Source organism: Globicephala melas, chromosome 17, assembly GCF_963455315.2.
Source record: "Globicephala melas chromosome 17, mGloMel1.2, whole genome shotgun sequence".
Taxonomy (NCBI): domain Eukaryota; kingdom Metazoa; phylum Chordata; class Mammalia; order Artiodactyla; family Delphinidae; genus Globicephala; species Globicephala melas.
The window spans coordinates 28,690,787-28,717,800 of record NC_083330.1 but is presented as its reverse complement, the minus strand read 5'-3'; the positions used below and the strand labels follow the sequence as shown (position 1 = coordinate 28,717,800).

General features: G+C 41.3%; 1 protein-coding gene and 1 pseudogene across 1 annotated transcript in view; one reads left to right on the top strand and one right to left on the bottom strand.

Moving 5' to 3' along the window:
• ATP6V0D2 (ATPase H+ transporting V0 subunit d2) overlaps positions 1 to 15,660 on the bottom strand; it is a 47,893-nt gene extending 32,233 nt beyond the window's left edge. The window contains exons 1-2 of the mRNA XM_030839240.3: positions 15,404 to 15,660; positions 3,141 to 3,312 (exon numbers count right to left, since the gene is read on the bottom strand). Of these exons, the coding sequence (XP_030695100.1) occupies positions 3,141 to 3,312; positions 15,404 to 15,533 (302 nt within the window). The 5' untranslated portion in view covers positions 15,534 to 15,660. The remainder of the gene's footprint in view (positions 1 to 3,140; positions 3,313 to 15,403) is intronic.
• A 4,804-nt stretch (positions 15,661 to 20,464) lies between these two features.
• LOC115843360 (D-dopachrome decarboxylase-like) lies at positions 20,465 to 25,660 on the top strand (annotated as a pseudogene).
• The last annotated feature ends 1,354 nt before the right edge of the window (positions 25,661 to 27,014 follow it).

The window sequence follows — 27,014 nt, the reverse complement described above, 5'->3', positions numbered from 1 at the left end:
TGTTGTGAAATAAGAAGGCTAATTAATGCTAAGGCTCCTTCCAGGTTTAAGAGTCTATAATTAGGAAGCAATAAATCATGGAATCATCACGTAAGAGGAACCACTGACCAAATGACTCAGAGTTATTCTTAGAGCTGGAGCATCTCTTCACAGATCTGGGGAAAATTTTCATCATGTGAGATCGTCTTGCAACCTAAAAAGTACAAAGCCTGGCAGCTTTCTCATTCAGTTAAAATTGGACTGTCCCCTGTCATCACAGGTCAGATTTTCCGAACTCATCTAAAATCTGAGCAAAATAATTTTACAAAGCCTACTGCTAACATTTATTTCAAATCATGACTCCTCCACTTTTTAGATCTGTGACTTAGGCAAGTTATTGCACTTAAGTTTCGTTTCCTCATCCTTAAAATGGTGATGATCAGAACTGAATAAGACTTGTCATGAGGGTTTAATGAGACAATATTTGTAAAGTACTTAGCAGAGTCTTGGCATATAGAAATAGTTCATAAATGGTGTCTAGCATTTGGATTATCATTTTTGCTGTTACATAACTATGGCCATGTTGTCTTAAAGCTCAGGAATCTTTAACGTCTTCATAATTACCCATGCCAGACATTTTTGCAAGAGGCTTCCCTGCTTGCAAATCCTCTCTCACAGGCAGCCATTCAAGATTAGATATAAACTCGGACCTGACTCAGTCCAAAGCTCAAGTGCATTCTACTTCACCCCAACTGTTATGGAGAGGAATAAATCTTGGGACACACACACACACAAAATACTCTGATGTGATAAAGGCCAGCTTCATTAGCCTGGCCACTGAAGACTCCATTATCTGGTTGGAATTTACTTCTCTAGCCTCCCTTCCCATTTCTCTCCTTCCTTTTCTGCACAGCCTACTCCAGCCCAAACTGACCAGTTATTCCTCATGCAGGCAGAATCCTTCCCTCTTCATGCGTCAACCCCAGATGTTCAGCCTTCTCCCGAATCTCCAAATTCTACTCCATTTCCAGGCTTGGCAACAATGTCGGCCCTTCCAGAATTCTCAAAAAAAGTGCTTGGGCTTTAGACTGAGTCAGACCCAAGTTCATATCTAATCTTCATCCCTGACTAGTTGTATACTGTTGGAGTCTTTAAAAATGTCAGCATCTGTGTCTTGCCTATAAATAAAATTCTATACTATTTAGTGATAGGAGGATTGACTGCACAAACAAGGAACACAGGCACTAACAACATGTCTCAGGGACGTCAGTGGTTACTTCCTGCCTGGAATTATGATCATTTCTTCTACTTGCTTATTTACGGAAATGGTACAGAACAACTGGATCACTATGTGTGAAGAACAATTTGAGCTGGATCTCTAGTCTCATTCCTTACACCAAAATAAATTTTAGATGAATCAAAGTTTTAAATGTAAAAAATGAAACATCAACAACAACAGCAAAAAAATGGAAGAAAAGACAGGCGAGTTTATTGATGAGTTGGAGTGCAGAAGGCCTTTCTAAGCAGGACACAATAATCAAAAGATTGTACAATGAAAAGACTGCCGAATAGCTAATTAAAATTTTTCAATGTTCCTACAGCAAACAATATAAAAATAAAAATATATTATATCAAACTGAGAAAATAAATTTTCAACCCATATGATGAAAGGTTAACTTTCTTAATTTAAAAAGAGCTTTTATATATAAACAAAAAATGCTGAATACCTCAATTAAAAAAAATAGACAAAGTATTTGGTCATGTAGCAAATAAAAGTATTTGATTGGGTAGCAAATACACATGACTAGTTAAGTGTGAAAAGATGTTCCCTTTTGCTAATAAAAATATATAAATTAAAGCAGAGATACAGTTTTTAACCTATTGGAAGGGCAAAACTTAAGAAGGTAGTATGTGATGTTGGTAATGGTTAGGGCTGCAGGCCTTCTCATGTGCTGTTGGGATGGTTCAACTTAGCAAATTTTGTTAAGATAAAAACGGGGCATTCCTGTTAAAAAAACAAAAAAACAAAACAAAACAAAAAAGAACGGGGCATTCACACTGCTAGAAATTTAGCTTAGAAATAAATTCAAGACCTACACAGTAATAAGCTAGCTGCAAAACATTTTGTAATTTAAAAAAAGTTAGTTAGTTGTTAATAAATGCCTGATAAATGGAGTCATGATATGTACCAAACACGGACTTCTACGCAGTTATTTAATAAAGTATGACATTGATGAGGATATTTCTAACAAATATTAAGTGGGAAAAAACTGATTCCGTTTGTATAAATTGAAAATGTGGGGGTAGGGTGGGTTGAGTGTGCATCAATATACATACACAATGTACATTTTTTTTTAGAAAAATAATAAGAAACTGAGAAGTACCTACATTTAGGGAATCGAACTGAGTGGGGAAGGAGGGGACATGTGGAATAAAGGGATATTTTTATTTTATGCCTTTCTCAACCAGTCGAGGCCCTGGATCTAGTAATCATAACTTTGTATATTACATCTAAATTGTATATACATGATAAACAGCTCATCCATTGCGGGCGTTTGTTCCCAGTTTGTCAGCTAAGACAACTAGAGAGGCCCAAAGTTTTGAGCGCTGGATATAATCTATTAACTGGATTAAGAAATACAATTTGCTATTGTGTAGAAGTTCAAACATTTTTTAAAAAGAAGAGCCTTCACACTGAAAGATTGGAACCACTGGTGATGGGGAGGGATTAAAAATAAAACACATATAACTGTGATGGGAACTCCTTATGTTGTTGAAGAGGAATCAGGAAAGGGTAGGTGTGGCTTTAAGAACGATTTGTGATATTTCAACCCCACCCTGACAAGTGATCTGAAAATGTCGCATATCTACCTTCACGCATCAGCAGTACTTATTTTTTAGAATGAAAACTGAAAACACTGCTTTACACGGAGGCCATTGCCACCTATCTAATCATGTTTATAAATAAATGAAATCTATATTCTAACAGTGAAAATGCAGCTCTGTGAACTTATCAGTCGCTCAAATTTGAATGTATTCAAACTCTCAAACAGTAGAAGAGGTCTTAAGCCTCATGTCAGCCTAACACCCCACCTGTTAACTGTTCGGGGTTCTTTGCACAATCACACTGGGGAGGAGTAGGGCCTCCTGCTATCACTTACGTCATGTATGTGAAAAAGGTGCTCAGGGGCTCCAGGGAATGATTCCGGAAATACTCAAATTCTCTGCATAGCTTTTTTCTCATCTCTGTGTCAATAATGGAAACAGTAAGAGGATTTGTTTGGTTAGCCAAGAAGTTGCCATAATCAGTGGTCTGGAGATGAATTTTCAGATCTGAAATTAAATGAAACCTCAAATCAGGTTAAATTTTGAACATGCATGAATAACCTTTACAACATTAATTGAAAGTACGGTAACTTTATGACAAATGCATATTTAATTATTATCTTATTAGACCTTAACATAAGGTCTACATGTGATTTAGATTTGAGCATCAATCTCTAAAGCAATAAAAAATTCATGTTAACACAGTCTAGTACGATATAACAATTTTTAATTACCTGAAAAATTCTAGAATTATTTAGCACAGCTCAAAAGAACATAAAAGACCACCTAGTCCAGAGATTGCAAATTGGTTTTACCTGAGCCAACTTAGTCATTTGAAAATAGTGCTAGGAAAACTGTTTGAGGATACTAAGCCTCCATCTCAGCTTGATGGAAAAGAAAAGTTTATTACTAATATTTACCATGGGTATGGGAGGGCAGCCACCAATATCCTTTGACTACAGATGAAGACGTTGAGTTTCAGCAGGTCTAAATGGGAGTTATATAGTAGTGGAGCTTAAACTAGGAGATGGGTCTCCTTACTCTTGAATTCCAACATCATTTCCATGGGACCATGTTAGATGTCCTTTAAATGGCAATGTTTTTGGTTGCCAGATAATTTAATTGATTTCATTTATTGTCACTTCATCCTGAACAAACCATTTGTTTTCCAGTCCTACACTTCTGTTAATACTGATCCCATCTAACTCTATAGAGTTGGCCCCCTCCCCTTTTCAGATTGCTCATTATAATGTATCCTTCAGCATTAAAATAATAGTTACCAGTGATTGAGCGCTTATTGCATATCAGGCATTGTATCAAGTGTGTATTATCTCATTTACTATTCATGGCAACCCTATGAGTTAGGAATGATTTTTAGCCCCTTTTACAGATAAGAACCCTGAAGCTCAGAGAGCTTAATAGCTTGCTCAAAATCACGTTGATAAATGGACTCAAAGCCAGCCTCATATCTTAAAAGTCTGTAATTTATTGCCAATCAGTTAAATCAGATTATCAGTTGTTCTGTAAAGCCTTAATTCTGTCTGGCAGAATTATTCAATCTCACGCTGAATTTCAAAGTACTTGGATAATATTTCTAGCACAGCTTCTGTCCCAGAATATTATAAAGTCTTAATATGTTAACTCCAAAAATGCAGTTCTGCTTTCTTCGTTATATCTTTTAGTTATATCTTTTATCTTTTGGTTCCTTGTGCAGTACCCAACGTATAAGTGTTCTTAAATATCTGAATATCAAAAATGTCTTTGGGGGCTTCCCTGGTGGCGCAGTGGTTGAGAGTCCGCCTGCCGATGCAGGGGACACGGGTTCGTGCCCCGGTCTGGGAAGATCCCACATGCCGCGGAGCGGCTGGGCCTGTGAGCCGTGGCCACTGAGCCTGCGCTCCGCAACGGGAGAGGCCACAACAGTGAGAGGCCTGTGTATCGCAAAAAAAAAAAAAAAGTCTTTGGCACCATCTAGCACACAACTGGAGATAATATAGCATCCTGGATCTTACTGTATTTTTCATTCAAACATTTATTAAGCATCTGTTATGTGCTGTTACCACAGGAGGCCCAAAATGGACAAGACATATTCCTCATCTTCAAGGAAACTCACAATCTGGTGGAGGTAGAGGCATGACAAACAGATGATGCAAACAACTAAATTCAGTGATAAAGATAAGAACCTTGATATATGGGAACATAGAAAATAAGAGCAAGATGCATAGGGATGAGAGCAAAAAAACCTAGGAGAGTTTCCAGAAGATGGTTAAACCAGAGGTGAGCCTTAAGGTGCTATGTAAGAGGGCAAGGAAGGCATTCCATGAATTAGTATGGGTATGGTGGGTGCAAGAAACTCAAAACAGTTCAGTTTGGTGGTTTGAAGCACTTAGTAGGAGAGAAGGAGGGGTAAGAAGTGAAGACAGAGAAATAAGCAGGGGCTGTCCCCAGGAAGGCTTGGTGTGACTTCCTTGATCCTGAGGATAACAGGGAGCCCCTGTGGGCTATGAACTAATTGCTCTGTAAACTGATGGGAGGGTGGATTTGCAGTTAGGCACTCAAGTGGCTCTTGAGTCTCTGAGATTCAGCAGACAGGCATTCTTCCTCAGTGTCTGGAGTAAGTCATGCAACAGAAATGCTCTTCATCTGATTGACTGCAGAATTTAATTGCTCAATTACCTATTTAATTAAGTTAATTTAAAAAAATCATACTCTTTTGCTATGTCTTCTTTGGCTTTTATTTTGACAGTCAGACTTTTATACAGTTTGACAGTTTGCCTTCTCAGCACTGAGGAATATTTGCCAACAGAAGTGACACAAATGGTATTTCTTCCAAAACCATGGTATATTGCTCATGTGACATATGGTTCTTTTAAGCAAAATAACTTCCAAACCTTTCAGCTGCCAGTGAGATTCTGAAATTAAATGCCTCAAGTGTTTCAGGGCTTCTCTGGTGGTGCAGTGGTTAAGAATCCGTCTGCCAATGCAGGGGACACAGGTTCAATCCCTCGTCCGGGAAGATCCCACGTGAGGTGGAGCAACTAAGCCCGTGTGCCACAACTACTGAGCCTGCGCTCTAGAGCCCAAGAGCCACAACTACTAAGCCCGCGTGCCACAACTACTGAAGCCCGCGTGCCTAGAGCCCGTGTTCCACAACAGAGTAGCCCCCACTCCCAGCAACTAGAGAAAGCCCGAGTGCAGCAATGAAGACCCAATGCAGCCAAAAATAAATACGAAAAATAAATAAATTTATATAAAAAAAATGTCTCAAGTGTTTCAGACCCTGTAAGCAATCTTGTAATACTGTGCTTGGTGGAGAGACAGTTGAGATAGAAGGAGCCCTGTCTCACCAGCCCCAAGATGATCCAAGGGACACTTGCAATCAGATCCTAAGAAAAGCTTATGACCTGAAATATTTGCTCAGACAATATCATTAGCTGTCAGTAATGACAATAATGCTTATAGTTTTATAGTTTTTAAAATAGGATCACATATTTTTCCTCACATTTCCCTAAATGCTTATCTAAATAGGTATGTGATGAATAGAGCTTTGTGGTCAAATACATTTGGAATAAAAAGGCTTCTTAACTGCAGGAACTGAAAGCCTTTAATACATTAATTTGAATGATTTCTTTGGAAAGAGTATGGTACAGAACCTCCCAAGCCACCAGAAATCAACGGAGACACCCACAGAGCACACTTTGGAAAATTACACCCTTTTCTTATCCAGAGTAGTGTGTCAAGTGGCTTTTTTTATTCAAATGAAGAACTGTGAGATCACTACCAACTAAATCAATTTTATAGGTCCCAGATGTAATAACATAAAGAGAACAGATTGAGCTATTATAACAAATATCTGAGTATATCATCCAAAGTAGTGTATATGAAATGTGCCCGCATGTGTGTACACAGGGTCATAAAGTAAAAATGCATCTTCTGTGGGTTGCAGTCCACTGGGTTCAGGGAATTATCTGAGATCTCTTGGCCAGTGAGGCAGGACAACAATCTGGTTGTTACCTCTTCTTTATTAATTTGTTGGACAGGTCTTTTTTTTTTCTTCTGTGCAGCTTCCTGTTGATACTCTATAAAAATGAATGTCCAGATCTTTCACACTCCAGGTAGGTTATGCCGAGGAAGCACCTTCAGAGGTACCTGTGAAGGGTGCTATCTTTGAGCAGCCCCCTGCCTCTTCACCACACTCTGCTGGCACTGAACTTATGAAAGTTATTTGACCTTTCTGAACTCAGTTTCCTCATCTACAAAATAGGTATAAAAACTATGCTTTTGGGTTGTTGTGGAGATTTTAAAAGATGATGTAGGTGAAGAGACTTTTTTCCCTCACTTGTACCCATCTACTTCCAAAGTAATTCGATTCAGTTGGCTAAGACTTTGATTTTTATTCTCTAAACCAGAATTTTCTTAAATAATATATTGGAATCTACCATCATATAATTACTCAGATTTTAATAAATATATCAGGATCTATAAAACCAGACGCTTCTTCCTCAATTTTTGCTAATGTACTGCCATTCTCATGGTGATAAAACTTCAAGTCCTCTTTGATGCTTTATTAACTCCAAATCCCCTGCATTGTTCCTTAATATCTTCCTATATTTCCTCTCCTTATATCCCCCATTTAGAATGACCATATCATAAACCTAGCTCACCGCGGCAATCTCTTAATAGATTCTCCCAGACTTGTTTCTCTCCAGGTATTCCATGCCTCAAAGAATATTTCCTAAGAAATATTTTGATCTTATAATGATCCTATAAGTAGCTTGGAACTACTGAGTTTTAGGCAGATTAAAAGCAACTTGCATAATATTTGCAGAGTATTTTACCACTGACAATGATTTTAATATACATTATCTCTCAACCTTAACAATAATCCCCATCTCATAGATGAAGAAACCGGACTTCCCTGACGGCGCAGTGGTTGAGAGTCTGCCTGCCGATACAAGGGACACGGGTTCGTGCCCCGGGCCGGGAGGATCCCACATGCCGCGAAGTGGCTGGGCACGTGAGCTATGGCCGCTGAGCCTGCGCGTCCGGAGCCTGTGCTCCACAACGGGAGAGGCCACAACAGTGAGAGGCCCGTGTACCGCGAAAAAAACAAACCAAAACAAAACAAAAACATGGATGAAGAAACCGATGCTCAGAGAAATAACTTGTTCATGTTTTCTATGCTTACAAGTATTTGACTGAAGATTCAAACGTACCTCCTCATCCGATATTTTGAAGTTCCATAATTAGACTTTCAAGGGCCTTCAAACAATTTCCCAACCTAAATTCTTGCCTTATTCTCCAAGTATGCTAGTATTGCAGCCAAACTGCTTTACTCCTCACCCATATGCTTTTATTGTTTTCTATCTATAGTTCATTAATTCTTCCCAAGAACCTAGAATGTCTTGCCATATCAACTCCCCTCCACCCACCTCCTATGCCTTATCTCACTGGCATTTTCCCAACCTACTGTCTTTCAAGATTCGTTTCACTTTCAAATAGATTTTCTATCTATAGGTTTAAACTCTTCTTATATTTTTAATTGTTTTATTTATAGAATGAATATTTCCGAAACAAACCAGTGCTTTTGAAGGCAAATAGAATCAGCTACTTAGAATCATATACCAAACACCATTAACCATAACCAAGAAATGGAAGGATTATTTTAGGAATTCCAAAGTCCAGCAGAAGAGGGTAAATTAATTCTTGTTGTATATACACTGCGGTTCAGGGGGTGTTCTTATGACTTCCCAGGAATTCTTATGGTTTACAGTTTACAAAACATCTTCAGAAATTTCTAACTCCCCTGGTAACTGGGAGTTAGGCCAGGGAGATACCATCTAAGCATCAGATAAGAAAGCACCATGACTAAAAGTTAAGCAGCTGGCTTAACACCCCAGAGCCAGAAAGTAGAAGAGCCAGGACTTAAACTCAAACGTGCAGACATTTCTAATGTGTATTTTCAGATTCTTACTATGTGCAAAACATAGCCTTGGGCTAGAGAAGCTAGGAGACAAAAAAGTATATGGTGTGGTTTCAACCCTTAAAAAAAAGTCTTTTTTTAAAAAAAAAATCAGTTTTATTGAAGTATAACCAACAAATAAAATGGTAAGACATTTAAAGTGTACATTGTGGTGATCTGATATACATTTACATTGTGAAAGGATTCTCCCACCTAGTTAATTAACACCTCTGTCACCAGACATATTTATAGTTTCTGCCCTTAAGGCTTAAATTTAGGAGGGGATAGATTCATTTATTCATTCAGGAGGTAAGCCCTTAACTGATAGTTCAGGGGACTAGATAGATAAACGAGACAAATGTCCTGCCCCAGGGTGACATACTTATGCAAATATCACAGATGCTACACAGAATTAGGTCCATTACAAGGCACAATAGAACACTAAATTGAGAGTAGTCAATTCTGTCCCAATAGGGATACAGTAGAAAAGGGTTTATAGAGAAATTGACTCGGAAGTGGAGACTTTAAAGAGGAATGGGTGTTCTCCAGGAAAGCAGGATGGTGAATGGAATTTGTGGCTGAAGGAATAACTGTAGAAGGGCAGAAGGGTTCTGAGGAAATGCTTACCAGGTAGAGATAGGACAGAGTGCTCAAGCCTTTAAACTGAGTGAAGTTTATTCTGCCTGACGAAAGTATTTTTGAACAGAAAAGTGATGGTATTGTATATGCATTTTTAATACAAGGCAGAGAAAATAAGTACTATAATTAGAGGTACAAATAATGTCTAAAGGAGCTTGGTGAAAGTCCTTTGAAATAAGAGTCTTCCTTCTATATGAATTTTTTAATTTAAAAATAGGTAGTAAGGGGACTTCCCTGGTGGCACAGTGGTTAAGAATCCGCCTGCCAATGCAGGGGACACGGGTCCGAGCCCTGGTCGGGGAAGATCCCACATGCCACAGAGCAACTAAGCCCGTGCGCCACAGCTACTGAGCCTGCATGCCACAACTACTGAAGCCTGTGTGCCTAGAGCCCGTGCTCCGCAACAAGAGAAGCCACCGCAATGAGAAGCCTGCACACCGCAACGAAGAGTAGCCCCTGCTCGCCACAACTAGAGAAAGCCTGCGCTCAGCAATGAAGACCCAACGCAGCCATAAATAAATAAAATTTAAGAAAAAAATAGGTAGCAGGTATAAATACAGGTAAACAATGAAAGGTCTCCTACTTGTCACCTACCTATCCACCACCCCCACCACTCATTACTAGCCCCAGTAAATTACTAGTTTTAGTTTCATTTGAATCCTTTCACAGTTTCTTTGTATCGAGACAATCATATAGAAAATATATTTTAAATGTATCTGCCTTTTCCAGTAAAGAGTATGCGTATGCTACAGTTCTTCCCCTTGCTTTCCTCACTTAATACATCTCACCTATCTTTCCATATCAGTCCTCTTAGAGTGTGTGTGTGTGTCCTCATGCTTTTTTCTTTTCTTTCTTTTTCTTTCTTTCTTTTTGTAGCTGCAGAATATCCCATTACATGACTGTTCCATAATTTATCTAACCAGTTCCCTGCCAATGGACATTTTATTTGTTTTTCATTTTCTGCTATTCCCAACAATGCTACATGAAGTACCAGGTCAAATGTACATGCATTTGGAATTTTGAGGCCCAACTGCTATCATTAAGGGATTCTTATTTTTTCAATATTTTTATTCTCTAGAGTTGGAGCCCTTTTAGGGCAGGGACTATTTCTTTTCCATCTTTACTTCCTCGGCTCTAAAGGGAAAGTGCTTAATATATGATTTAATTCCCATATGAAGACAGAGTTGGAAAGTAATGAAGGTCATGTCCCTTGAAAAGGAAATAATTGTTCATGAGCTATAATCACCTCCTCTCATCCCCTTCCCAAAAATGATGGCAAAGAGGACGAGGTAAATGCTGGGTCCAGAGCGTTCTTACCACACCCTGAGAGCCAGAGATTACTTTCACCATAAATTTTAGAAAAGGCTATTTCTTACTAAATTCTAAAGCTCTGAAGTATTCATTTTACCACTTTGTCCTTTTTCTGAAGAAGAAAGAATACTTACAAAGTCTTGTTTGTAATTAAAAAAAAAATCTGATGAAAATAGCAATGTTGCCATGAAAAGACATGGAGGGTCTTCAAAGGTATAGCACTAAGTGAAAGAAGCCAGTCTGGAAAGGCTACATACATACTGTATGATTCCAATTATGTGACATTCTGGAAAAGGCCAAACTAAGGAAGCAGTAAAGTTATCAGTGGTTGCCGGGCTGGGGGTCAGGGAGGGGGAGAATAGTCAGAGTATAGAGGAATTTTAGGGCAGTGAAAATACTATGTATAATACAATAGTGGTGGATACACGTTATCCATTTGTCCAAACCCACAGAATGTACAACACCAGGAGTGACTGAATTGTCAACTCTGGACTCTGGGTGATTACCATGTATCAGTGTAGGTTCACTGATTATAACAAATGCACGGGATGTTGACAAGGGGGAGGCTATGCGTGTGTGGGAGTAGGGGTTATATAGGAAATCTCTGTCTTTCCTCCTTAATTTTGTTGTGAACCTACAGCAGCTCTAAAAAAAGTTTTAATTAAAAAAATTAGCAGTGTTAATTCTTCTAAAGACTATTTCATGTCCCTTTAACATTATTATTTTGGTTCAAGTTAATTTTAAAGAACTTGTTTTAAAAGTTACTTTTAAGAATTTTCTATGTGAATATAGCCTCCAAGCAGTACCATCGACACAGGCCATGTGAACTGGCTTCCTCTCCTGTCCCCTGGAAGGACTGAGTCACAGAGGGTCCTAGTGACTGGTTCAGGTCATTGTTAGTCAGGGTCAGGCCTTGGAGTGGATGAGTATTTCTGACCACACTCACACAATCATAAATACTAGGATTTTTCAAAGCTTTTCTGGACAATTTTCATGTTTCTCTCTTCCAAATTTACCTGAAACCTTATATGTTCCTGGTAAGTGGTTCTAAAACAACTTGTTGGTATCAGGACACTTTTCTTTTAAAGACTAGAGGACTTCAAAAGACTAAAGGCAAATATAAGCTTTGCCAAGTTAGCTTTCCTTTACAGAAAATGCTTCAACACATAATACTATCCTGACACTGTTTTACCTACTCTTCTTTACCCATAATTTGTATGGTGCAAATCCTAAAATCCTTAACTTCTGTCTCAATGAGTGTCGTTGAGTTCTTCTCTTCATGTCTTAAGCCAGCTCGGAAGGTGGCTGGGTTTCTCTCCGTACATTCACACATGCAACAGTTGCACTGCTTTTCACAAGTGATTTATTTCGCAACACCTTATAAAATAAACAGGCAGGACAGACATTATTTTCTATATCAAAATGGAGCTGAGGGCTTCCCTGGTGGTGCAGTGGTTGAGAGTTCGCCTGCCGATGCAGGGGACACGGGTTCGTGCCCTGGTCTGGGAAGATCCCACATGCCGTGGAGCGGCTGGGCCCGTGAGCCATGGCCACTGAGCCTGTGTGTCCAGAGCCTGTGGTCTGCAATGGGAGAGGCCACAACAGTGAGATGTCCGCGTACCACAAAAAAAAAAAAAAAAATGGAGCTGAGAGCAACATGGACCTATTCATGTATCTTCCATTCATGCTCAGGAGGCAGACATTTTAGTGGAAAAGCAGATGCAGATGTCTGCATACCCCTCCCCTGACAAGGTGGTTAGATTAGTCACAGCCACTCTAAGCCTCAGAGTCCTCAACAGTCCCCTTACTTTATTTAGATTGATTTTCTCATGCATCATTATAACCTATAGTTTGATGGCTCATATTCAATATTCCTAAGTCTCCGAACAGATTGGCAACAGATTCAAACACAGTTGTAAAACGAATGGTTGAAAAAAATATATATATTAATGGGAGGAAAGAAAGGTAGAAACCATGAGATACAATGACAATAAAGCAATGGTGTATATAAGAGAGTTTCTTACTCGGGGTGCAGGATGACTTCAGGTGGTCCATGACCGCCTGATGTTATATGGAAAATTCTAAATGTATGCACCTGTGTGTATTTTTCTAAGAAGTTCATTCTTCGGTCTTCAAAAGGGTCTGAAACCTTTCCTTCTCCCCCAAACTGAAGCTGAGGGTGGTTTTTCTCTGAATTCTTTAGTGAGCTGGCTAAACCTTGCTTTGTATCATGAAGACATTTCACATATTGTTTATGTTTAAATTTGCATTCCTCAGTCCATTTAAAAGCTTGACTGAAAACTATTGAGAATTCATTCAAATGGCTTCTCTCAGAAGCATTCATTATGCTCTGTGTTCACTAATTTTTTCTACCTTAATTTATGCTGATTTTATATATATGATTAACATTCTCCGGACACCAAACTCCTAATTAAATATGCTGAAGTGATTTAGGATTTGAGATTATATTGCAATTATTTGTAGCCAACAGAATTAGTTATCATCTACAAGATTTGTCTAGCTGTTTCCATTGCTAATGAAAGGAGAGGGTCTCCCTCAACTTGGGCAGTTCTGCCTTAACTCTGGCTCTAACTGGTCAGAACCATAAGGTGACCTCAGGAACATCGGCCCTACTTGAGAAGCTTGCAAAGTCACCTCTGAGTTTTTGTTTTATTTTGCCTTCTAATACTCTTCCTGGCAGTCTTGATCCTTAGTGCTTTCTTGTTTTTTCTAGAATAATCTAGAAGTGTTAAAGCACCCTATTATTGACATTATTATATTAATTTTATAAGCATGTTTCAAAGTAAACAAATGTAGTGTTTTTAATAATAAAAATACTATATATTTAAATGTGAAATCTTTGGTAAGCCTTTGAAAATACTGTAGCTTAAAGATAATTTCCAGGGACTTCCCTGGTATTCCAGTGGTTGAGAATCCATCTTGCAATGCAGGGGATGCTTGTTCAATCCCTGGTTGGGGAACTAAGGTCCCACACGCAGCAGGGCAACTAAGCCTTTGTGCCGCAACTACTGAGCCCATGTGCTCTGGAGTCTGTGCGCCACAACTAGAGAGAAGCACACATACCACAACTAAGACCCCACGCAGCCAAAAAAATAATAAATAAATAAATATTTAAAATAAATAATTTTTTTTAAGAAAAAGATAATTTCCAGAATTGGGGGGGGGGATGAGGAGACGGATACAAAGTGTTGATTATACAAGATGAATAAGTCCTAGAAATCTACTGTAGTGCTCTACTGTACAGCATAGAGCCTGTAGTTTACACACACACACACACACACACACACACACACACACACACACACAGTAATAACAGAGGGCAGGAGGAAACCTCTGGAGGTGATGGATGGGTTTATGGCATAGATTGTGGTGATTTCCCAGGTGTATTCCTATCTCTAAACTCATCAGGTTGTATATGTTAAATATATACAGCTTTTTGCATGTCAATCATACCTCATAAAGTGGTTAAAAGAAAGAGATCATTTCCATTTGTAGAGTGCTTCACAGTTCTTAACACATTCTCTCATGTCCTGCCTTATTTATTTCTCCAAACAACTCAGCAAAGCAGGCGTTACCATCAAGTTTTACAAATAAGGAATCAGGCTCAGAGGCTTTCAGCCCCAAGTCACCTACCTATTCTTGGCAGAGGTCAAAGTCAGGACTTTTGAATCTAGGATGGCCTCACCACATACCATGCCTCTTGATTTTTTTCTTAAGCTCCATTAAAGACAAACCTCAAATATGCATACTCTCGTGTTAATAGATACTGGTAAGTAGAATAGAATAAAATTCTCTAGACCAAGGTTTAAGGTATTATTATTTTTTTTTTTGGCCATGGATCCCTGGACAGTTTGGTGATATCCTTCTCCAGATAATATTTATAAATATGTAGAACGAGGGACTTCCCTGGTGACGCAGTGGCTGGGAATCCGCCTGCCAATGTAGGTGACACGGATTTGAGCCCTGGTCCGGGAAGATCCCACATGCCGCGGAGCAACTAAGCCCGTGAGCCACAACTACTGAGCCCACATGCCACAACTACTGAAGCCCACGTGCCTAGAGCCAGGGCTCCGCAACAAGAGAAGCCACCGCAATAAGAAGCCCATTCACAGCAACGAAGAGTAGCCCCCGCTCGCCGCAGCTAGAGAAAGCCTACATGCAGCAACGAAGACCCAAGGCAGCCAAAAATAAATAAATATGTAGAACGAAAATACATAGTATTACAAAGGAAACCAAATATTTTAAAATATAGCTATTAAGATATTTTAAAATGTGCAATAACATGATTCTTTATTAAGACATTAAATATCAAGGATGAGTGCAATATCTAGTATAATTTTGAAATAGTGAAAACATAAATGATATCGCAATGTATCTGTAAGAACTGTATGAGGATATGAAAACACTGAATTTCTGTTGGTGACAAAGTACTAACCGCCGTGATTTGTTGCCTACATTCATAATGAAAGGAAATGCTACATTTTACTTAGAGAATACTGAAAATAGAGGTGTAATATTTTTTCCTCGTCCAAGTTCATTGACCCCTGAAGTCTGGACCCTGGGCCTAAGAACCCGCCCTGGACTCCGAGGCCCCTGGTCCATGCTTCCAGTGGGCAGCATCAATCCCTTTTTTCCTTTTTAAACGGCGAGAAGAGCGGCGCTTACCTTCCAGGGTCTCACACTGGACCAGGTTGATGTAGTCCCGCTGGGTCAGGAGGCCGGCTTTGCATCCTCGCACCAGGCCCTCCAGGTAGCCATGGTCCGCGTTGAAGTACAGCTCGGCGCCCTCAAGCATGGGGGAAGCGGTCGCGGCCGGGAGAGGCTGAAAACAGCTCTGCGTCCCTGGCAGACCCCGAGGACGTGCACCAGTCTGGAAAGAGTGCTAGCAGTTCTCCGGAGTTACCGGGAAGCGATCTCTCAGCTGATAGTCGGGGTTTCGTGACTAGTTTCCTCCGCTTTCAGTGGCTTTCAACATCGCCTGCCCAGCCCTGTTTTTACATCAACAGTGAATCAGCTAGATAACCCGAGTGCACCCGGGAGCAAACCCTTGCTGGGAGAGGAGGGTCGTGAGAAGGCGGGGGGCAGGGCTCTTTCCCTGCGAGAGCAAATGGCCCCTTCCCCGCTTTGCTATTGGAACCCTTGCTACAGCAGAATGTTGTGTAAGCATTCCTTCCCCATCTGAGCTTCTGAGCTTTCAATTGTAAATTACATTTGTCCTAAGTGTCCTGAGGACTATCAATAAGAAGAAAGAGAGGACTTCTTTTTTTTTAATTAACTTATATGTAAATAGAGCAAACATGAGCAGGTAGTTTGGAGAACCCTGAGAAGCTAATTCATCAGCATCGTGTTTGTAAAACCAGTGACTAGTAATGCCTTAACCTGGTCAAAGGTTCGTAGCTGCTTCCCTCCCTGCCCCCAGTCGTTAGAGGCAGAGACCAGAAAACAATCCTGGGAGCTGATACACAGTGTTGTGATTCTTAATAATAAGCCACTACCTTTGCAAAATCTGACCCTTTACAAGGCGATCGTCATTTTCTTTTTCCCATTTGGATCTCAGGATACTCAGACGAGTATCTGGACTGATAGTATTATTACTCAAATCACAAATAAGGAACCAGCTCTCAGAAGTCGGGAGGCAGCTCAAAATGCACAGCTTAATTAAGCCAGGACGTAATTGTGGTTTCATGCTCCCAAAAGGAATGCTTGTTCTCCCTTACACTTAGCTCTAAAATTGTATCAAATATCCTGAACACTATTTTACATATGTAGTATTTCACTTTCATACATATTGTGTCAAATTCTTAATTGAAGTTAAGGTGCCAGAAATTCTCCAGTCTCTTCTCAGTATTTCCAAGACTGTGAGCCACGTGGCAGAGCACTTCTCCCGGGTTCCCTTACCCTGCTACTCTCCGCCCAGGTGCCTCTTCCCAATAAAATCTTTTGCTTTGTCAGTACGTGTGTCTCCTTGGACAATCCATTTCCGAGTATTAGACAAGAGCTCACTTTCTGGCCCTGGAAGGGGCCCCGTCCCCCTTCCTGTTACAGTTACATTGTGAATTGCAAAAAATTTGAAGAAATAGTCTTTCAGTATTCAAAAAACTGTTTTATTCAGCAAAGAAGCCACACACATTACATATGACTTCATTGTTTCATTTTTGTCCTACTCATTAATGTAAATAAAAATATCAACCAACAGTCATCGGAACTACACTTGTTTGTCGATTGCAACCATAGGTTGGCTACAGATTCTAGAGTTGAACAAAGATAAATGAAAGCATACTGTGAAAATCAATGAAATATATGGGATTTGTAAGAAAGAGTATTATTTTATTGTTATTTGTAAATTGGGTAATATGCATCCTTTATATCATAAAATTTATGATAAACATATATACATATTTTGGGGAGAGAGCCAGTTGTTAAATATTTAGAGCACAACACAGTCTTCATGGTTTTGCTGAGAACTAGCCCTGAATGTCCACATGCTCAAAAAAGAATGGATTTTGTGTGAGTGTGTGTGAAAAACTTCAGTTTGCCATGTTTTATATTTATAAGCAGACAAGTTCCAATGTTTCTTTAAAATGATAGACATCTACTTTCTCCACTATTATGAAATTAGTGGATGAAGCAGGCAAAGTATTTCCTTTTCTTCACATTACTCTTCTAACCTAGCAAAAGCAAAAATGTCCCTTTCCTGCTGCAGGTACCTAACAAAAATGAGATCAAACTCATGGGATATGAGAGGAAACGCAGCACAGTGACAATAATCTGGAGCTTCTTTGTAAATGGGTCCTTCTTGTGAAAATGTAATAAAAATGTTCATTTCAGTGTTTAAACTACCAATGATGTTTAGGAGAGTGGGCTTTGGAGTTCGACAGAGTATGAGTTTAAATGACTTCCTCTCTCTGAGTGCCAGTGTTTTCATGTGTAAAATGAAGATAATAACACTCACCTCAGTTTGTTGTAAATATTAAATGAGATACAATCCTTAATATGCTTAGCAGGTGTGGGCTTGTGTGCTAAGAAGCTACTGCAATGGCTTCCCTTCTTCCTCCTGTTACTACAAACTGTAATCCTAATTCTTTAACTACACTGAGTTCCTGAAAGCCAGGAAGAGTATCTTATCATCTTTCTGTCTCTCAAGTGCCTAGTAGCATGCCTTGAGGGCGAGCAGAGACTCAAATAGCTGTTTGCTGGATAAAATTGCTCTTACAGAGTCTTTAGTTCCACATTTCTCTAGGAAACACTATATTTGGTAATTGTATCCGAAGAATGAAGGTATTGCGGTTTGGTAGCATGCTATACAAATATATGTATATGTGTATGTATGCTTATCTATGTAGAATATATAGAACTTATTACAAATTTCTGTCAATTTTAAGAGCTCCCAAGAGTCATTAGCTTCGTAGCCATTCCCAGCCAAACAGTCCCTCGGAGTGTCTTTAGAGGCAGTGTTGTGTAGGATACAGTGCTGTGTAGGCCCTCTACACAGTGTTGTGTAGGCCCCCTGGAGTGGGCCCAGGATGCCATACTCAGTGACAAAGTCAAAGGCCAAGTCAAAGTCCTTTTCTAAAGCTATCAGCACTTCAAACAAATAAACTTTAAACCCTTTTATTATGGGACATTTCAAGCATATATAAATGGAAACAATACTTTATAATTAACCCCCATGTATCCATCACCCTGCTTCAATAATTATTCACTCACGGCCAGTCTTAGTTCAGCTTTACCAGGGATCACGAAGGTTTTTCCCCATAGGGCCAAATAGTAAATATTTTAGCCTTTGTGGGCCATACAGTCTCTGTTGCGACTACTCAACTCTGCCTTTGTAGCAAGAAAGCAGTCATAGATCACATAAACAAATGAGCCTGACTGTATTCCAATAAAATTTTATTTACCAAAAACATTGGATTTCCCTGGTAGTCCAGTGGTTAAGAATCCGCCTTCCAATGTCGGGGACATGGGTTCGATCCCTGGTTGGGAAACTAAGGTCCCACATGCTGTGGGGCAACTAAGACCACGCACTCTGGAGCCCTCCCGCCAAAACTAGAGAGAAGCCCATGTGCCGCAACTAAGACCCGATCAGCCAAATAAATAAATAAATATTTAAACAAACAAACAAAACAGGTGGTGGGCCAGATTTGGTCTGGGCCATCGTTTTTGGCCCTGCCCTATAACATTGCCTACTTCCTCCCTATCCTTAATTATTTAAATCCAAGATATCATTTTTTATCTATAAATATTTCAGTTATCTCTAAAAGATAAAAATCCTTTAACAATAATACAATATTGTTACATATACTGTATTATATATTATAATATAATCATGACTCCATTGTACTTGAAGTTATTCCTTAATATTATTTTTTTATTTTTATTTATTATTTTTTTTTTTTTTGCGGTACGTGGGCCTCTCACTGTTGTGGCCTCTCCCGTTGCGGAGCACAGGCTCTGGAGGCGCAGGCTTAGCGGCCATGGCTCACGGGCCCAGCCGCTCCACGGCATGTGGGATCTTCCCAGACCGGGGCACAAACCCGTGTCCCCTGCATCAGCAGGCTGACTCTCAATCACTGCACCACCAGGGAAGCCCTATTCCTTAATATTAAATATCCAGTTAATGTTCAAATTTTCTCAGCATAATTTTTTTTACACTTGGCTTGTTGGAATGAGGAGACATTATAATTGGGTTACATGCCTCTTAACTTTCTTTTAGGTACACCTTCCCTCCCTCTAGCCCTGCTTTTTGTTTAAGACACTTGGTCTCAGGTTCTGGAGAGTTTTTCACAGTTTGGAATTTGCTGATTACATTCTGAGGTGTCACTGAACTTGTTGGTCTATCTCCTGTTATTCCTATAAGTTGGTAGTTAAATCTGGCCACTAGATCCCTTTCATGTTAGATTTTTTGCAAGAACACTTAACAGCAGTCTTGAATGCTTCCATCAGGATGCATGTAACGTATCTCTTTTTTTTTTTTTATGTCAGATGCCATTTATGATTACCACTTAGGTCCACTGTTTCATTCAGTCACAAAATGATTATATTTTAGTTTATCATTCCTTCTTCATTTATTAGCTGGAGAACTATATAAAAAGAGACTTTTCAACAACTGTTGGTTACCCTAGTTTACATTTCATATAAGAAAGCAGGATAAAGGCTCAACTCGTTCCATTTACTTACTAGTTTTCCAAATAACAAGTTGGCTCTTAGCATCCTCCAAAAGTGACCAATAAGGGTTGTTTTTCAAAATAAAAAATATTATTATTAACATATGGATTTAAGCATAGTCATCCTGTTTTCTGATATAACCCCAGTAGTCTGACAAATTCCTTGCTTTCTGTAGACAGGCTGTTCCCTACTCATTTTGTTCAATTTTTACCCCGACCTGGAATTGGCTATTTCTCCAAGGAGCTCTGGTTTAACATTGTAGTTCTTAATGAGATTTCGCAGAAAGGCAAAGTCTCCGCACTGGAGTGGGCAGTTCAATTAGTGGTCTGATAGCCCCGCGCTGCTCACTGGAAGCTAAGGTCAGTACATGAAGGTGGCTGATTTCTAAGAGCACATGTGCCCAGTAGAAACAGTGCCTTTGTAGATGGGTTTGTGGTTACCTCTCCTTAACTGTTTTCTCCAGTACTTAAGTTTTCTGGTTAGAACATATCAAAACAGAACAAACCTCCCATATCAGTCCAAAAAAACACATCATGCTGAAAAATTGAGTTTTAAAGCCACATGAACTTAAATTCCGTGTACGTTCTTCAAGTGATTAAAGTGGGCTACAGTGAGAAAACCCAGAAAGCATGTGACTGAATTCAGGACAAGAACACTGCAGGCAAAGCAAGACTGCTCCCTTGACATTGATTCGAAACAGCTATCACATTGCTCAGCCAGAGTGTGTGTACTCCCGGTTAACTCCTTTCTTATAAGCCAGAGTGTTTGCCAACTGTCATCAGCATCACTGACTTTCTGGGCCACTTCAGCATGAAGGATCTCTCGTCTGAGGTTAAAAGTGGGACCATTTATGCTTTGTTGGTTTTGGATAATTTAAAGTTTTAAGGGTGTTTTAATATTTTCTTCTTGCTAAAGAGAATACTAAAAGTACTTCACATGTTGGCTGGTGATGAAATCTGTTTTGTCAGGGATTTGTAATGTGCTGTTTGCCTTAATGATTCAGTTTTTATACTTTATCAAAATTATATTTTTGCCTTTATATGTTAATTAAGGCTGGACCTGATACAGTATGTGTCTTCCTTCATAATAGCTTATTGTTCTTCAGTGACCCTATTTAATTTCTTACCACAAAATCTGTTCTAGGGCAAAAATTTTAATCTGATTAGAAAAGTACAAAAAACAATCATCACTCATAATACTTAGATAAAATATTTATGTAAGTATAACTCTAAAGCAAAGGTAAAAAGTTCAAAACCCTGGGCTTCCCTGGTGGTGCAGTGGTTGAGAATCTGCCTGCTAATGCAGGGGACACGGGTTCGAGCCCTGGTCTGGGAGGATCCCACAGGCCGCTGAGCAACTAGGCCCGTGAGCCACAACTACTGAGCCTACGGATCTGGAGCCTGTGCTCTGCAGCAAGAGAGGCCGCGATAGTGAGAGGCCCGCGCACCGCGATGAAGAGTGGCCCCTGCTTGCCACAACTAGAGAAAGTCCTCACACAGAAACGAAGACACAACACAGCAAAAAAATACATTAATTAATAAACTCCTGGGGCTTCCCTGGTGGTGCAGTGGTTGAGAGTCTGCCTGCCAATGCAGGGGACACGGGTTCGTGCCCCGGTCCGGGAAGATCCCACATGCCGCGGAGCGGCTGGGCCCGTGAGCCATGGCCGCTGAGCCTGCGCGTCCAGTGCCTGTGCTCCGCAACGGGAGAGGCCACAACAGTGAGAGGCCCGCGTGCCGCAATTAAAAAAAGACCAAAAAACCCCTTCTACCCACAACATCAAAAAAAAAAAAAGGTCAAAATCCTGTTTATTTAAAAAGATTAGGGGCAGTAATTTACTTTAATCCAAATTCTATATTCTGGCTTGCAGAGAAACGAATATCTACCTGAGAAAGATGATTATTTTCCCTCATATTTTGTTTAGTCTTTATCGTTTTCTGCTCTGCTTACCAGGGCAATGCATACTTTTTGCAAAAATTTTAACTATTACAGCAATGCATGATATGAAAGTCCCTCTAAAACCACTCTGAAGAGATAACCACTAACAATAGTTTGGGGAACATTGAAAGAATGTTATTTAAACTCCAAGATATTTGCTGCTCATGGTGCCAGGATTAATTTTTCAAAGGGTCATTTTGGTTTTGAACCACAAGGGGTCATCATAACATTACAGCAAGCACCTTTTCACTTAATTTACCCGTCAAAGAACAATTCAACAGAGTAAATCTGAAGGCTTTATTCAACAATTCATGAACCAGGAAGCATCCCATCTGGTAACTACAAGAGCACTCCCAGGAGTGGTACAGGCAGAAGGTTTTTATAGAAAGAAGGGTGGGGAGAGGAAGTCATTAGTAAAAGAAAAGAAAGGATTATTTTGGGCCAGGACAACTTATTTTTGGAGGGAAGAGACCCAGAGGGTTTTATCATGCAGCATGCGTCTTCTTCCTTTGGGATGGGGGGTGGGGGTGGGGTGGGGAGAAGGCCAACATGCTGACTAGAAAATTCCAACTGCGTGATTAAGATTACATTTCTGAGGCAGGTTGAAACTGCAGTTAGGTTAGCTATGAAATCTAGGTGGTATCATGGGCTTTAGCAAAAGTGGTGCTGTTTGGGGCCTGTGGTTTTTCTCTTTAACATACATTACCTATAAATTTTTCATTTAAAAAAGTCGCACTGCAGCTTCCACAAGTGACTTCCTGTTGTATATGTTAGATGTTTTTGGACATCTCATTAAGTGCCAAGGTATTCTCCTACTTCCTCTCTCTTGAAGGCTCACCAAACCATCACTGGTCTTCACCATAATGCAAGCCCTTCTTTTCTTCCTCCTAAATAGCAATTTTTAAAAAATGTTTTCATCTGTTATTTCACAGTCTGGTTCCATTTACCCTACATGTTCACTGCGACTTTTCTTGTTTTAAGGGTCTGTAAACAAAAAGAACAGAGTGTCTGTTGTTTATCAACCAGTTACACAAAGGGCTAAGTTGCAATCCACTGCAGTTACCCACCGACTCTACGCCCTGAATTTGCAGTCACCCACTGACTGTACGCCCTGAATTCAGGGAATTCAGGATGGCAAAAACAGGATGAAGCATTCTGTGTTTAGGATTACCGTCCCTAGATGGTTAAGATGCATATCTAAGGAAGAATTTCAGTGACTCCAGATTCTTGCACCTTCCCATACATAGAAAAGCGCTAAACTCATTGACGTGAGATGTCTGCTTCTGTGATTAGCAATAATTTCTTACCAACATGTACGCATGACTACATGTATTCCCCAGCCCCAAATTCATATTTATACTGGCTCTTCCCCTACCTCTTCAGAGCAGTACCTCAGAGCTATCTGAGAGGCTGTCTCCAGGCTATAGTCCTCAATAAGGTTCCCAAATAAAATAAAACTGAGCTTTCTCCGCTGCTACCCTTCGCACAGCTTCCCGCTGGACTCGAGAGTTCGTTGAACTGCACACGAACTTGCCTGCCGGCCGCGTGCCCGCGGGCCCGGAGAAGCGGCTGTGCGCGGCCACTGCTGCCACCCTGGGCAAGCCTGAGGACGTGAGCATGGGCCGGGGAGCACGGGGTGGGAGGAGGTTGACTGACCTGGGTCGGAATCTGTCCCCGCCCCGGCTCCCCAACCGTGAGCCCGACCCTTCCGCGCCCGCCCGCCCCGCCGCCCGCCGAGTCTGACCTCCAGCTCTCTGTGACCCCGCGGCCCCGCATCCGTTCCGTGTCGCCTTGCCCAGTCAGGACCCCGACGTGACCTCCAGTAACCCCGGCCGGTGCCCCCAGCTTTAATCCCTTGGGGCCCGCGCATCTCCACCCCGCGCTCCCGCACTCCACGCGCCCCGGTCCTCAGCTCGATCCCGGCCTACGCCGGCTTCAGGTTAAGCTTTCGTGTCCCTGCAGCGCGTGAACTTGACGGTGCGGTCTGGCCTGGCCACAGCGGTGAACGACTTGGCGGATCCCGGCGCGCAGCTGCTGGTCTCCTCCATCGGTGTGATGGGCACACCGCCTCTTCGAGTTCCTTACCAAGGAGCTGGAGCTGGCCCAGGACTGGTGCTTAGGGGCAGGGAGAGGACCCTCTTGGGACTGCTGCGCGGCCGGGAGCAGGGATCCCACCTCAGGCCCCTCCTAAGTTTGGGGAAAAAATAAATTTCTCACCCTGTGCAAGAAGGATCTGGTGCCCCAGGGCCCACTGACCCCTTGCCCCCCCACCCTCCGTGGTGCAGCCACTTTCAGAGTGGTGGTGGAATTGAATGAATTCCTGGCTCTGCAGTGGTTCCTGTGACACCTGGGTAAGGTGTGGCCTCTTGGACCTCAGTGTTTCCATCTGTGAAGTGAGTGAGAAGGCTGTCTTTAACCACTCCCTGGGGGCACTGCATGGGATGGCACTATACCGTACCTGCCCTGGCACCTGGCAGGGTGGGATGTTGTTACCCTGACAAAACCAAAGCCAGTTATCATCTGCCTTCAGACTTCTCCACATCTTAGGAAAACAGGAGTAATTTTCTAGAACTTCTCCAAGCAGGTCAGGAGGAATTTTGGGTATGTTCTGAGGCTGGGACTTTTGGGTCCCATGTAAGGTTCCCAGGAGGGCCACGGAGTAGTGGAAAGAGCATTGGACTGAATGTCTGGAGACCTGGGTTCTGGGTCCCGAGCAGCTGGGGGATCCAAACAAACCCGGAAATGAACCATCTCTGGTTTGTACCCTTCTCTTCTGTGAATAGAGAGGCATGGATTAAATGATTCTCAAGAAGCCCCTACGGCTCCCAAACCTGGGATTCTGTGGCAAGGTTAACATTTCTTCCTGGGTGAAAAATATTCCTGAGCCAAGTCCATGCCTACGAAGTACTAAGTGCATGAGAAGCTTGAAAGAACCTTCCAGAATGGAGCCTTCATTGGCCCAGAAAGGCTGGTGAAGAATGGTCACTTCCGGGGCGGGGTGGGGGGGGGCTCAGACCTGGTCCTCAAGCTGGGGAGCGATAATAATTCTAACAATGATAAGTAATGCGTAATTTACCACGTGCCAGATACTCGATAGGTAACTCACATGCATGATTCCATTTGATCCTTAGAAGTTTTGTCCCCGTGTCCACACCCCTCATGCAGACATGCCATCCCTATGAGGTAGATACCTCCATTATGCCTATTTACAGATGGGAAAACTGAGGTTGTCACATATACCTCCTTGGCCCCAGGCTATCCCAAGTATCCTGTTTCTTCACAAAGAACTTCCTGTCACTTCTGTGAGAGAGGCACACTCACTCCACAGACATTATGGGGGTGGGGGTGGGGGTGGGAGTCACCCTGTGCTTGGCCTTCTTAAGCCAGGCTTTGCGAAAACAGGTGGCTGGAGCACTGCACATGTCCCCAGGGGGCCTGCGGTTTGAAAGAGAGAGGGTTCCCCTGTGAGCTCACAGACGGCATACAGTGACCATGGAGGCTGCCGTGTTGAGAGTCTGTCCTGGGAGGGCGATGATGATGTGCAGTCACCATCCCATCCCTGACATGCCCACTGCCCTGTTGGAGGTTGTTGGGAGAGCATTAATGGGGTGAGGCAGGCTTGCAAAATGCCTGGGGGCTAAGGCAGGCTGGCCTGGGAGCCCATGGTGGGTGTGCATGTCTCCGGGTCTTGGAATGTGAGGCATTAGCCCAGGAGCTGATGACATCTTTTTCTCTGTCCCCTGAAGGATCATTATCTGCTTTCTTCCCCTGGATCCCAGGCAGATTGGCAAGAATGGGACAGTCGTGACTTTTTTGTGATTGGCATGGAGGGTGTCCAAGGCATCTGTGAGCTGGCAGCCCCTTCCAGAGAGGCCTCCTGGCAGAGTGAGGGCCTGGTGGATACCAGCTTCTGGCACCCCCATGTGCAGACATGCCTGTGACCTGTCAGTTCTCTTCCCCATCCTCATGACAAATAAACGAAGAGAGCTTTGTCTCTCAAACATGAAAAACTAAAAAATAAAATAAAATAAACCTGGAACTTAGGGCTCTTAAGCTGTGTGTGTGTGTGTGTGTGTGTGTGTGTGTTTTCTTTTCAGTCGACAGTTTCATAAGAGATGTTCTGTGGGGGTAAAGAAAAGCTCTGTGAAAAAACAGGTTAGATAGTACATCCCACCCTGGACAAAGTGCATGTTAACATACTGAAGTCGCTGAGCAGTCCTTTGGTGATCAGAGCCACTTAACTTTAAAACAGCATTTTCCAAACAATTGATTGGACAAAGACTCCCTTCGTTTGGGCAATTAATGTCTTTAACAACCTGAAGAAGTAGTATTCTTTGGAATAGTATTTGAGAAATTCTGATTTATAACATTAATTTTAAAAAGCTATAAAACACGTATATCATACTATTGTATAAATATTCATGTTTCACTTGAAGAAATTATATATTTTTGAATTCACATGTATTTTATAATGTAATAACCTTACAATGTTTTCTTCTGCCCTCCAAATGTTTCTCATTTTTATTTTTTTCTGTCTATTTATTTATTCATTTTCGGCTACATTGGGTCTTCGTTGCTTCACCAGGCTTTCTCTAGTTGTGGCAAGTGGGGGCTACTCTTCATTGCAGTGCGCGGGCTTCTCATTGCGGTGGCTTCTCTTGGAGCACGGGCTTTAGGCATGCAGGCTTCAGTAGCTGTGGTTCATGGGCTCTAGAGAACAGGCTCAGTAGTTGCGGTGCACGGGCTTAGTTCCTCGGCGGCATGTGGGGTCTTCCCGGACCTGGGCTCGAACCCGTGTCCCCTACATTGGCAGGCGGATTCTTAACCTCTGCACCACCAGGGAAGACCTATTTTTTTTCTATCTTGATGGCAGAGATCCCAGGACCTGTCTTGCTACAGCAGTAAGCTTGTATGGTAATTACATGAACTAATGATGGAAAATTCACCAGTGGGAATAATAAATGGCATTGTTATGCTGAGAATACTGTTTCTATTAGAAAATATGAACTAAGAAAAATGAATTGTTAGGTAGAAAGGTGATTTTACATTATTATAGAGGTCATTATTATACATTATATTTGCATTATTAAAGATGTCACAGAAGAAAGATTTGTAATCAGAGAGAGTTTTATACAAACAAACCTTATAGTCTTAGAATAGGAAGGGATATTAT